Below are 12,655 nucleotides of genomic sequence, written 5' to 3'. Positions count from 1 at the left end.
TTTTGCTAACCATGCAGACAGATTTACTTACCCACAGTAGTGGACACACATGGATTGAACTGCTTCTTGCTCAGCATCTTTAAACCTGATGGTGCTCATGGTGAGCAGGACTTTACTCTCTGTAGCCCAGATTTGCTATTTGTTTCACAGCTTCCGGCAAACCTAACCTCGTTCTGCTTCAGTTTCCTTATCTGTGCAACGGTGCCCCTCCTAAGGCACAGTGAGGTATGACATCTGTATAGAAAGCATGCACAGCAGCTGCAGCCAAGGTGTCCCTGTTAATGAAGACTGCTGTTCGTTGTTAGTATCCCCCCACACACACTGCCCTGCTGTCAGTCAGTTAACAGAAATTCTCCTGCCTTCACTCCAATTCTATCCTTGCTGTATACATTTTTTGTTTTTTTTTTATTGCAATTGCAGTCTTTATTAAAAGATTATTTGCTTGATACTGAGCATTAAACTGAGTACCTTTGTTTGGCATGCAGGGCAAGTAGTCTACCACTGAGCTCTGTCCTTGGCTCATAATAAATGATTTTTAAGGCAGTATATTTAGAGATATATGTCAGGAGAGTCCTTTCTGAAAGGAGAAAATTGCTCAACACAATAATACTTCTGATCTAATGTGTTTGGCCATAGCTTGCATTGTTCCAGAAATGGCCTTAAAAATAATGTGTACAAAAAAATAATGTGTACATTGAAATAAATCATAAAAACATGACAAAGTTTGAGAAAGTTAAACATTAGAATAAGAGTATAAGCTATGCTATGTACATTTTTTATTGAAAATCCGAACACCTTATAAATAATCCACTGGCAACTACATTCTGTGTTTTCCTTTTAAATTATTTTTCTCTAATTAACATAGGATATTTGTATTTACTTACAGTATTGTGGCCAGTAATTCAATCTTCAAGTGCTTCTTTAATTATTTTGAAAAGTACAGTTATTGTAGACTACAGTTGTTCTAGTGTACCACATAATATTATAATATTTGCCTTCTTCTGTATTTAGGTACCCATTATCAACTCTTTCTCTTCTCCCACCTTTCTAGCCTCTAGTGATCTCTTCATTGACCTATTTTAATGGTGCTACCACTATTTTCATTCATTGTTTTCCATATAGCTTGAGTTCTAAAAATATATCTTGAATGGTGACATCTGTTTTTGCTTTTTTATCTTTGTATAGACAATAAAGAACAAACAACTGACCAACCTTTAGGTGAGTAGTATTTAAAATAGAAATGCTTTTTGATGAACATGAAGGGATTTAAGATATTTCTAATTTTTATAACTATTTTATCGTGGAGGCCAAATTTATTATTGATACTTGGAGAAGAAATATAGAAGCTTTATAAAATTAGGGATTTGGTTTCTGAGATCTTCATATTCTATGGAATAATTTTAGTGTTTCTTACATCATGCAAACACAGAAGTATATGCATGTTTCATGATTTGCAGAGAGAAAGAGGTGATGATTAACTCTTTTCATGGTGTTAGGTCTTAGGAGAACTCTACAGAAGCTTTGGAGTTTGCATGGAAAGAGGAAGATTTAGGATGTAATATAAATGGATGGTGCAGTTAAAAAAAACCTTGGAAGAGAAAAAAGACAGGGGAAAAAAATACAAGAAGATATACAAGATGATGCCATGAAAGTTTAGCAGATTATCATTTAAAGAGGGTGACTGGAACATATCTCAAGGGCCCTGAGTTCAGACTATAGTACCACAAATAAGTAAGTAAATGAATTATAAAATGGAAAGGAAAAATAGTTAAAGAGTCAACATTTTCATCTTGGGAGATCAGGTGAAAGGATATCTAATATTTGTCCTTTGGATTAAACAACTGAAGAAATGGTTGATAACTTAGTGAAATTCTAAAAGTACCTACCTAATATAAGTCAGGTACTTAGTTATACTGTGGATTCAAATGTGGGTAAATTGTATAATATAGTGGATAAAGAACTATTCCAGGGCCAGGAGAATGGCCTAGTGGTAGAGTTCTTTCCGAGCATGCATGAAGCCCTGGGATCGATTCCTCAGTACCACATACACAGCAAAGGCCAGAAGTGGTGCTGTGGTTCAAGTGGTAAATTGTTATCCTTGAGGAAAGCCCAAGGACAGTTCTCAGACAGTTCAAGCCCCTGGACTGACAAAAAAAAAAAAGACTTCAAAATGAATAGATAAAGTTAATACAAATTAATTTGTTGGAAAGAGAGAAAATAGGAGGATGTTTACATTAGAGAAACAATCTCCTAAGGCTATACAGATGAAAGGTTAGAGCACCCCATCAAAGAGAAGGCAATTTCTGAACCTAGTTCCTAGAGAGGATGTCAGAGATTTGGGGGCCAACTAAAGAGAGAAATAGCTTTAATCAGAATGTTGAACATGGAGCCAGGAGTTTGACCTAGTGGTAGAGTGCTTGTCTAGTATGCACAAGGAACTGGGTTTGATTGCTCACTACTACATTTATAGAAAAAGCTGAAAGTGGTACAGTGGCTCAAGTGGTAGAGTTCTAGCCTTGAGGAAGTCCAAGGACAATGCCTAGGCCCTGAGTTCAAGCCCTAGGACTGGCAAACAAACAAAAAAAAAAGAATGTTGATTTTTTTTTTCGATTAGAAGAGAAGATAGTGAACATATAGAAAGATGTCTTAAGTTGACATCTAGCTGTGCGCGTTGACTCACACCGGTAATGCTAGCTACTCAGGAGACTGAGCTCTGAGGATCAAGGTTCAAGGCCAGCTGGGGCACAAAAGGACCTCTGACTCTTATCTGGGGCTTGGCTCAAGGATAGGGTGGTAGCCTTGAGCTGAAGAGCTCAGGGACAATGCCCAGGCCCAGGGGTAGTGTGGTAGGCTTGAGCTGAAAAGCTCAGGGCAGGGCCCAGGCGAGAGTTCAAGCCCCATGACCCACAAAATAAGAAAGAGAGAAAGAAAGAAGTTGACATCTTCAATTGATGATTGTCCTTTTTAGGTTATCCTACTTAAAAGATGGAAGAAAAGAGGAGTAAAGGCTAAATGTAGAACTGGTGAACTGGCAGAGGTTTAGTTGCTTAGGAAAATGAAAGCTACCATCTACAAGGGAAAGAATACTGACAGAGTCAAACTACAGCTTTTAAAAATTACGAGTTCACATTGGTACTGATTCGTTATGGGAATTCTCTAGCAGAAATCAGCAACTGAAAAGGCAAACCAGTGGAATGATCCTTCTGTTCACATCTACCAACAGTTTTATAAAGGGCGCATCCAAAGGGAACAAAAGAGTTGGGATTTGACGGAATTAGCCAAACTTCATAGGGAAGATAGTTTTGAAAAGATTAGTAAATAGGGAAAAATAAAGAATAAGGAGATAAAGAGAGGTTACTAACTTGGGAGACAAAGAGCCACAGAGGAAATGTACTACTTGAGATTTCACAGTTGCAGTAGCTCAGGTGACAGCCAGGTCCAGGGTTTGATCTTGGAACTGAGCAGCCATGAAAGTGAAGGGACTTGATACAAGCAATCATAAATTAATGTCTTTGAAAAAAAATCTAGCATTAAGCCAAACTCTCAGCCCTAGATTTTTTTTTCAAAGGCAGTAATTAGAGAGAAGAGTCTTACTGACTCCTAGCCTGGACTGTCTTTGAACTACCATCATTACATCTCAGCATCCTGAGTAGCTAGGATTATAGGTGTTAATCACCAGTGTCCAACATAGTGCTAAGTTTTAATGTATTCCAGCTCCATTATCTTTCACCCAGATCTCAAAATATCCTTTGTTAAAAAAAATACCTAATAATAAGATGGTGGTTCAAAGCCAGCCCCAGTAGGAAAGTCCATGAGATTCTTTATCTCCAATTAACCACCAAAAAAAAAACAGGAAATGGAATTGTGGCTCAAATGATAGAACATTAGTCTTGACAAAAAAACTCAGGGACAGAACCCAGGCACCGGAACTCCTCCCCCATCCACCCTCACACACACTGTATACACACACCCAGTATTCTAAACAAACCAGAGCTATTTTCTGTAATGAGAAAGTAGAGAAATGAGAAATTCTGTAATGTGTTATGCATGTAAGTATGCACATGGCAAGGTCCAAATTAAGTTTGTCACCGAAGAGTTTAATAGTAATACTAATTTATTAGTTTTTAATATATTTAGTTATAATACTAATAAACTAAGTGTTTCACTTAATGAAATGTATAATTTGCCCCTTAGATGCATACATTTCCTTCAGTCTTACAAATGAAAACTTAAAATTGTATTTAATAAAACTTCATCAGGATTACATAATGAGTAGTTGAACTAGGATTGATACCCAGATATCAATAGATACAGCACATGATTCATGCCCTATAATAGAAATCATTACGGGCCAGGAATGTGGCCTATTGGTAAAGAGCTCACCTAGTATGCGTGAAGCCTTGGGTTCAATTCTTCCTTACCACATACACAGAAAAAGCCAGAAGTGGCACTATGGCTCAAGTGGCAGAGTGTGTCCAAGGACATTGTCTAGACCCTGACTTCAAGCCTCAGGACTGGCACAAAAAAGGAAACCACTTTGTCATTTAATCATGGGGATATACTTTGAGAAATACGTTATTAAACTATATAGATTACTCAATGTAATCTCATCCTATCAAGAAATAAACGTTAGCTGGGCACAGTGGCTCATGCCTATAATCCTTAACTATTTAGGAGGCTAAGATCTGAGGATTGTGATTCAAAGCCACCCGGGGACTAAAGTCCATGAGACTCTTACCACCAATTAACCACTGCAAAACCAGAAGTGGTGCTGTGGCTCTAGGGGTAGGGCATTAGTCAGGAGCTGAAGACCTCAGAGACAATGCCCAGGCCCAGGAGTAGGGCTGTAGCCTTGAGCTGAAGAGCTCAGGGACAATGCCCAGAATTCAAGCCCCACGACCAACAAACAAAAAAAAAAAGAAAGAAAAGAAAAGAAAGATTGATTCACATGAGACCGTGGCTGGTATAATGTAGCATGCTATAGTAGAAACCTTTTATCTAGGAGAGTCAGGGAAGGCAAAGTCCAGGTAGGATTTTTAAAGTTAAACTGGAGGTCCTGGTTACAGAAAGTGAGAAAGTGTTTTTGAGGCAGAAAGGAAAAGGCATAAGTGATATGGTGGGTTACAAGCGGATCAGTGTTGCTGGAAGGTGGAGTCGTAAGGTATTGTCTGGCCAGAGTCGGGGCAGGTGGGAGTGAGGCTGTGCCAGCTGGCAGCTTGAGCATGAGGCAGTGCTCCAATGGGGACAGGTATCTGGGAGCTACTGTGCTCAGACCAGCTTTCTCCTAAGTCCCACGTGCTGCTGCTGTGTCTCACCAGCTGGTCCTCTGCCCCATTTTTTTGAGTGTGTATATGAAAGCAGTGTGGTAGAAGAACTTGGGTTTTGACTTGAAAAGCTCCCGTTTTACCTTCCACTTGCTGTATGACTACCGTGTAATAGATAGGTAACAGAGAAGACCACTTCCCTTTCTTGCCAGGGTGCTAACCTTACCGGGCACTTCCTGCCCCCACCAGCAGCCACAGTGAACACTGAAGCATAACAGCAGGCTGAGCTGGATGCCAGCTCTGAAGAAATTAACAGTGCTTCCCATACTGGACCTCCTGGATGAGCCCTCGCCTTCACACAAGCCTCTGCTGTAGTGTCTAATAGTGAGAAAGGACATGGGAAGAGAAGAGGAAATAATTTAATAAGAAGGGGGGGGAAATGACTGAAGGCCATGCTGTCTGTCAGGAAAACAGCTCAGGGGGTGAGGCTGGAAGTCCTTCCAAGAGAATCCATGTGCCTAAGATACCCAGCTTCTCATTATAAAAGGCAAAAAGGATTTTAAAATAAAATAAAATAAAAAAAACAGGGCCAGGAGTTTGGCCTAGTGGTAGAGTGATTGCCTAGCATGCACAATGACCCAGGTTTGATTTCTTGGTAACACATACACAGAAAAAAAGTCAGGAGTGGTACTGTGGCTCAAGCAGTAGAGCTCTAGCCTTGAGAACGTCCAAGGACAGTGCTCAGGCCCTGAGCCCAAGTCCAGAACTGGCAAAAAAGAAAAAAAGAAAAAAAAACAGAGAAGAAAAGCATGAATAAGGAAAATTATAATTACAAGCCAAAAAACTTGACATCAGCCAGTCACGTATGGGTCATGCCTGTAACCATAGCCACTCAGGAGGCTTAGATCTATGGATCACTGTTCAAAGCCAGCCCAGGAAGACTCTTGTCTCCAATTAGCCACCAGAAAATTGGAAGTGGTACTGTAGCTCAAAATGGTAGAGCCTTGAGCAAAGAGTTTAGAAACACCTCCCAGACCCTGAGTTCAAGCACAGTGACTGACACCACCCCCCCCCACAATTGAAGAAAAAGAAGCCCTATCAGGATGCCTCAGTTTGATGTTTCAAGTCTCAGATCTATTTTTGGAGTCTCTTTTCCTGGTACAGTGTAGAGAACCATGATGTAGATGTTCCTACTAATTTGTAGATTGTATAGAGAAATCCATGAAGTGTGACGGTATCTACAGTTTCGGGAATCAGAAAGGTGGATGAGCTGGAAGAGGCCCATGACCAAGAAGGGTCTCGGAACTTGGAAGACTATAAGCCAGTTTGCTGGAACAGTATTTGTAAGACCTTCCAGAAAAATGTGTTTACTAAAGAGCTTTCTTTACATGGTGGCTGGACTTGTTAATGCTTAGAACCAGAATTGGCAATGACACACCACATTATTTTGGTTAGAAAAAGAATCATGGACCTTGTTATCTGATATAATGAATGTATGTGTATTTGGTTATTTGAAATTGGATAGGGAAGGGGGAAAACAAGATGAGAGGTAGGGGTGTGGGGAGGGAAATGGTGACCAAGACATGAGAAAGGGTATCAATGTATGTGAAGTAATGCACCTTCTATCTGATGAATCTTATTTCCAATAAACCGCAAACCTCTTCCCCCCAAAAGTAGAGCTGTGATTCAAGTGGTAGAGTGCCAGACTTAACCACAAAAGCTCAGGGATAGCATCCAGGCAATAAATTGAAGCACCAGGACTGGCATGTACACACACACATACACATACACACACACACACACACACACAGTATTAGTATCAAATTTGATTGGCTCAATATATAGTCTGTTATTCTGATATGTTAAATCATTCAGTCATTTGGTCCCAAGACATTCAGTGCTACACAGAAAGCTGTGCATTGTTATTTCAAGAACTACACAAACTAAATATAATGTAACCCTTCTATTAATTATAATAAAAGATATATGGAAATAAAAAAAGAATCATGGGCCTGGCACTGGTGGCTCACGCCTGTACTCAGGAGGCTGCAATCTGTGGATCACAGTTCAAAGCCAGCCCAGGCACAAAAGTCCATGAGACTCTGATCTCTAGTTAACCACCAGAAAACCAGAAGTGATGCTGTGGCTCAAGTGGTAGAACTCTAGCCTTGAGCTGAAGAGCTCCAGTATAACTCCCAGACCTAGAGTTCAAGCCTCATGACCACCAAAAAAAGAAAAAAAAAAATTACCAGTACCCCTGTTCCGAGTTGGAACTAACTACACTGGGGGCCATTTGCTACATAGCAGATAAGCACAGAATATGAATAGCCTGAAGAACTGGGACCAAATGATTGAATGATTTAATGCATCAGAATAACAAAGACTATATATTCAGCCAATAAAATTTGATACTAATACTGTGTGTGTGTGTGTGTGTACATGCCAGTCCTGGTGCTTCAATTTATTGCCTGGATGCTATCCCTGATCTTTTGTGGTTAAGTCTGGCACTCTACCACTTGAATCACAGCTCTACTTCTAGGGGGAAGAGGTTTGCGGTTTATTGGAAATAAGATTCTCATGGACTTTGAGTCACAGTCATCAGATTTCAGCCTCTAGCTAGAATTACAGGTGTGAGCCACTGGCACTCAACTAATACTCAATTTTTATCCAAAAATTGACCAATGCTTTTTAAAAATGAGCATGCTTAGTAACAGGAAAGATTCTTATTGTGATAATTCCCCACATGCACACAGTATACAGGTCCTTTTCCAGGTGCTTAAGAAAATGAACTCATTTGGACATGTGACAGAATTATTAGACAATGACATAATAGAACCAATTTTGTAAAATATACTATTAATCTGTGGAAGATACTTAGGATCTCTGTCTTTGTGAAATTGTTTCATTGTTCTTGCACATAAACAACTGGCAATTTTATTTCCTGTTCTTTTGGGGGGGCGAGGTGGAGGGTGCTGGAATCAAACCCAGGACCCTCACCTGATAAACACAGGCTCATGTTTCTGTCTTCCAATAAATAGTTGGTGTGCAAGAATTTGTGGGTGGCTCTTACAGTAAGTGTTTTTATAGAAAAATTCTTAGCATTTATCACCTGAAAACCATCATAAATTGCTTTAGTTGCTTCTTAAATTTTTTTCTTTATTCCCCCTTTTTATCTCCTCAAATACTTTCACTTTCTCTGTACTCTAATATCTGCCTTTCCTTTTCTAAAACTTAATTTCCTGGAATGGATGTTTGTCAGCCAGAGCCTCTACTTTCCCATATTCTAAACCCATCCCTGATCTCCTGCTACCCAGGAACTGCTTTACCACTAGATTGGACAAGGTAAGATTTACTTAACTACCACCTTTCTTATCATTAAAGTGCTCCAAGAGACAGCTTAGGAACTAGCCATCAACAGTTACATTGCTAGATACCCATGGCACACACCTGTAATCTTAGCTTCTCAGGAGGCTGAGGTCTGAAGATGGAGATTTGAAGTCAACTCAGGCATAAAAGTCTGCAAGACTCAAGTCTCCAGAATACCAGCAAAAAGCTATGCTGGAGTCATAGCCCAAGTGATAGAGTGCCAGATGAGCAAACAAGCAAAAGTTTTACAAGAGTTATAGGCAATTGATTCATGCATTTTACCACACATATTTCTGGATCCTTGCATTTCTGTAAAGTTGCTGTTATTTCCTAACTAGAGTCATACAGGACTCTGCGGGGGGCATAGAATTTGAGAAATGCATTGTTAGACTACATACGTCAAGTGCACAGTACAGCCCAATGCCATTTTTCAATGAAGTAAGCACAATGGATAGGCTGCTATTGACGTTCAACAGAGGATTGTTAAGTGGAAAGTATACTGTGTAATATTTTAAATAAAAGGACAATAAAAAAGGACAATGAAAAGTATAATGTAGTAGATATGCTGAGCAGTAGCAGTGGTTTCTCATCATTAGCCACTGTCCTGTGTGTAATCTAATTGGGTTTGTAGTTTTATATCAGTGGCAGGGCAGTAGGTTTATTCAAACCCTTGATCCTACTTCAGACCATTAGAAGTGTAAGACAGAAGCGTATTAAGCAGTAAGTTGCATCCAGCTGTCAGGACTATTCAGGAGAGGCCACAAACCCGAACTTTGAGAAAGGCTCGGTGCACAATGGACAATGTGAACTGTTAACTGACATTCACACAGTCATCACGTACCTCTCAGAGCCTCATCCCAAACAGGAAATGGTGTTTTTGCTTTTTCGTTTTAAGAAATAGCTACTACAGAAATGAAGCCCGTAATCCCTGTGAAGTTCCTACCATTCTCTTCTTGTTTCCCCTTACTTGTACTTACCTGAGCTTGCTCACAGGACTTCTTCCTGTCCTTTTCCTCTGCAAAACAAAACCTCATCTTACGGAAACCCAATTCTAAACATTCCTTGTTTAAATTTGTTTTAAAAATCTGGTTAGATATTACATTATTTTGCTGCAATTTAATAAAATTATGATTCTTTATTAGTTACATTGCGCTTCTCATATAGTTAATAAGTATCTTTTGCCTAGTTTTAATTTCATTTGTTCCATTTTTTGTTGTTGATTGTGGGGCTTGAACTCTGGCCCTGGGCACAGTCCCTAAGCTCTTCAATTCAAGGTTAGTGCTCTATCTCTTGAGCCACAGTGTTACTTCCAGTTTTCTGGTGGTTAATTGAGTCTCATGGACTTTTCATACCTCAGCTGGCTTTGAATTATTCAGTGTTTTTCTCCTCAATGTATTGGTCTCCTACATAAAGTAATAATTCTGCAATGAAATTTAATAGAAGCCAAACATTGGTGGGTCATTCCTGTAATACTAGCTACTCAGGAGGCTGAAATCTGAGGATTGTGGTTCAAAGTCAACTTGGGGGAGGAAAGTTCTTGAGAGTCTTACCTCCAAATAAACACCAGAAAACTGGGAGTGGCGCTGTGGCTCAAAATGGTAGAATACTAGCCTTGAGCAAAAAAGCTCAGAGATAGTACCCAGGCCCCAAGTTCAATCCCCATGACAGAAAGAGGGAGAGGGAGAGGGAGAGGGAGAGAGAAAAGAAAAAGAGAGAGAGAGAGAGAGAGAGAGAGAGAGAGAGAGAGAGAGAGAGAGAGAGAGAGAGAGGAAGTCCTAACTTGAAATAATTCAAGGTTTTTTATTGTGAGCCAAGCCCGGGTTGCTCATGCATATAATCCTAGCTGCTCAGAAGACTGAGATCTGAGGATCACGGTTCAAAGCCAGCCCAAGCACAAAAGTCCGTGAGACTCTTCTCTCCAATTAACCACCTGAAAACCAGAAGTGACACTGTCGCTCAAGTGGTGGACCACTAGCTTGAGCTGAAGAGCTCAGGGACAGGCACAGAGTTCAAGCCCCACAATGAAAAAACAAAAACAAAAAAAATACATTGTGATATCATTTCCACAAGCTTAATCTTTATAGAAGTCCTCCATTAAATGTTCCCCATTTTTTGCAGCAAAGGACAAGGTTGCTCTGTTGATAGGAAATATGAATTACTGGGAGCACCCCAAGCTTAAAGCTCCTCTAGTGGATGTGTATGAACTGACCAACCTACTGAGGCAGCTAGACTTCAAAGTGGTTTCGCTGTTGGACCTCACAGAATATGAGATGTGCAATGCTGTGGATGAATTCCTGCTGCTTTTAGACAAAGGAGTATATGGTGAGATGTTTCTGGTCTTTATTTTCATAATTGCCTACTATTCCCATCATTCAAGCTAGGTTAAGAATTCAAAATACAACAAAAAACAAGGTAAATACATTGTCAAACTGAATTTTTTTCTTACATAAAAAAGCTAAATTTAGCTGGGCGCGGTGGCTCACACCTGTAATCCTAGCTACTCAGGAGGCTGAGATCTGAGGATCAAGGTTCAAAGCCAGATTTGTGGGGGAGCGTGACAATACAAAGTCAGAGACTCTTATCTCCAATTAAGCTCTAGAAAACTAGAAAACAGGAAGTGGAGCTGTGGCTCAAAGGTAGGGCAGTAGCCTTGAGCTGAGGAGCTCAGGGACAGCACCCAGGCCCAGGAGTAGGGTGGTAGCCTTGAGCTGAAGAGTTCAGGCCAGAGTTCAAGCCCCATGACCTCCCCCCCCCAAAAAAAGGTAAGTTTGATCTTAATTTCTTTTTTTTCTTTTTTTATTAAAGAATTTATTAACATTGATTTTTATATCATATTTCAAAGGACGTGTTTAACAAGCAGGTATTCAAGAAGGGAATCTCTATATGCAATCACTGGCACTTAGATTTTAGAACATAAGTAAAATTAGGCTGAAGGTTTTTATGTCATAGATACATATTAATCTATGAAATAAAACATTATGTCTATAGAGTCAGAGGTTCTTATGTCTATGTAGTTGTGTTTATATTTCCAGTACCATGTCCATAGCATTGGGTATGCAAATATTGAGTCCTCACTCTTGTATTGTTTGGATCTAATAGCCACATATTAAGGATACCATGTGCATTTTGTTCCTTTGGTCTTGACTTGTCTCACTCAACATGATTCGCTCTAGATTCATCCACTTCCCAGCGTGTATGTTGGCTATGTAGAATTCCATTGTGTGTGTGTGTGTGTGTGTGTGTGTGTGTGTGTGTATACCACATTTTTTGTATCCATTCATCTGCAGTAGGGCATCTGGGTTGTTTCCATCACTTGGCTATTGTGAATAGTGCAGAGATGAACATAGCTGAGCAGGTGTCCTTACCATATCCTGGGTTATGATGTTCAGGAGAGATGCCCAGGAGTGGTATGGCGTGATCTTAATTTCATACAAATAACTAATTCTCTTACTGTCTTGACTTTTTGTTTTTTGTTTTATCAAAATGTTTTTTACTGGGATTCTTACCTGCCATTTGTAATTTTACTTTTTAAAATTTTGTTTGACTACAAAAACTACTGTATAGTAAAGATTGGTGAACAAATACTTGACTTTATTGTTACAGAACCGACAAGGTGGACAGAACATTTTTAATGCATTTTAATTGCTATTGTAAAGGGTGGTGTACAAAGGGGCTGTAGTTATGTAAGTCAGATAAGGAGTATACTTCTTTTAGAACAATGCCATGTCACCCCCTTTCCTCACTCTCCCAGTTTTTCCCTCCTGTACCCACCCACAAGTTGTCAATTAAATTATACTTGTCTTAAGGCATTTACACACAGTGATACCAAAGGAAGATATTCTTAGGAGAGGAATGCATTTAAGGGATTTTTTTTTTGGTCATTAATTTTGTTTTGTTGAGGCAAAGCCTGTGAGTCCCAGGCTGACCTCAAACAGCATCCTCCTGCCTCCACCTCCTAAGGGCTAGCATTCAAAACGTGCACCACACCTGGCGGAGAATTCTTCATGTATTCCCTCTATTTTCAG

The 12,655-nt window shown here is 39.7% G+C and overlaps 1 protein-coding gene across 2 annotated transcripts in view; it reads left to right on the top strand.

The window, feature by feature from the left end:
* Malt1 (MALT1 paracaspase) overlaps positions 1 to 12,655 on the top strand; it is a 51,708-nt gene that overhangs the window by 26,453 nt on the left and 12,600 nt on the right. For both annotated transcript variants that reach the window (XM_090353025.1, XM_090353024.1), the window contains 2 exons: positions 1,186 to 1,218; positions 10,749 to 10,952. In XM_090353025.1, coding sequence (XP_090209151.1) covers positions 1,186 to 1,218; positions 10,749 to 10,952 — 237 coding nt within the window. The remainder of the gene's footprint in view (positions 1 to 1,185; positions 1,219 to 10,748; positions 10,953 to 12,655) is intronic.

The sequence above is a fragment of the Megascapheus bottae genome, chromosome 19, assembly GCF_031878675.1.
Source record: "Megascapheus bottae isolate mThoBot1 chromosome 19, mThoBot2.hap1, whole genome shotgun sequence".
NCBI classification, from domain to species: domain Eukaryota; kingdom Metazoa; phylum Chordata; class Mammalia; order Rodentia; family Geomyidae; genus Megascapheus; species Megascapheus bottae.
This window is presented reverse-complemented; position numbering and strand designations above follow the sequence as displayed.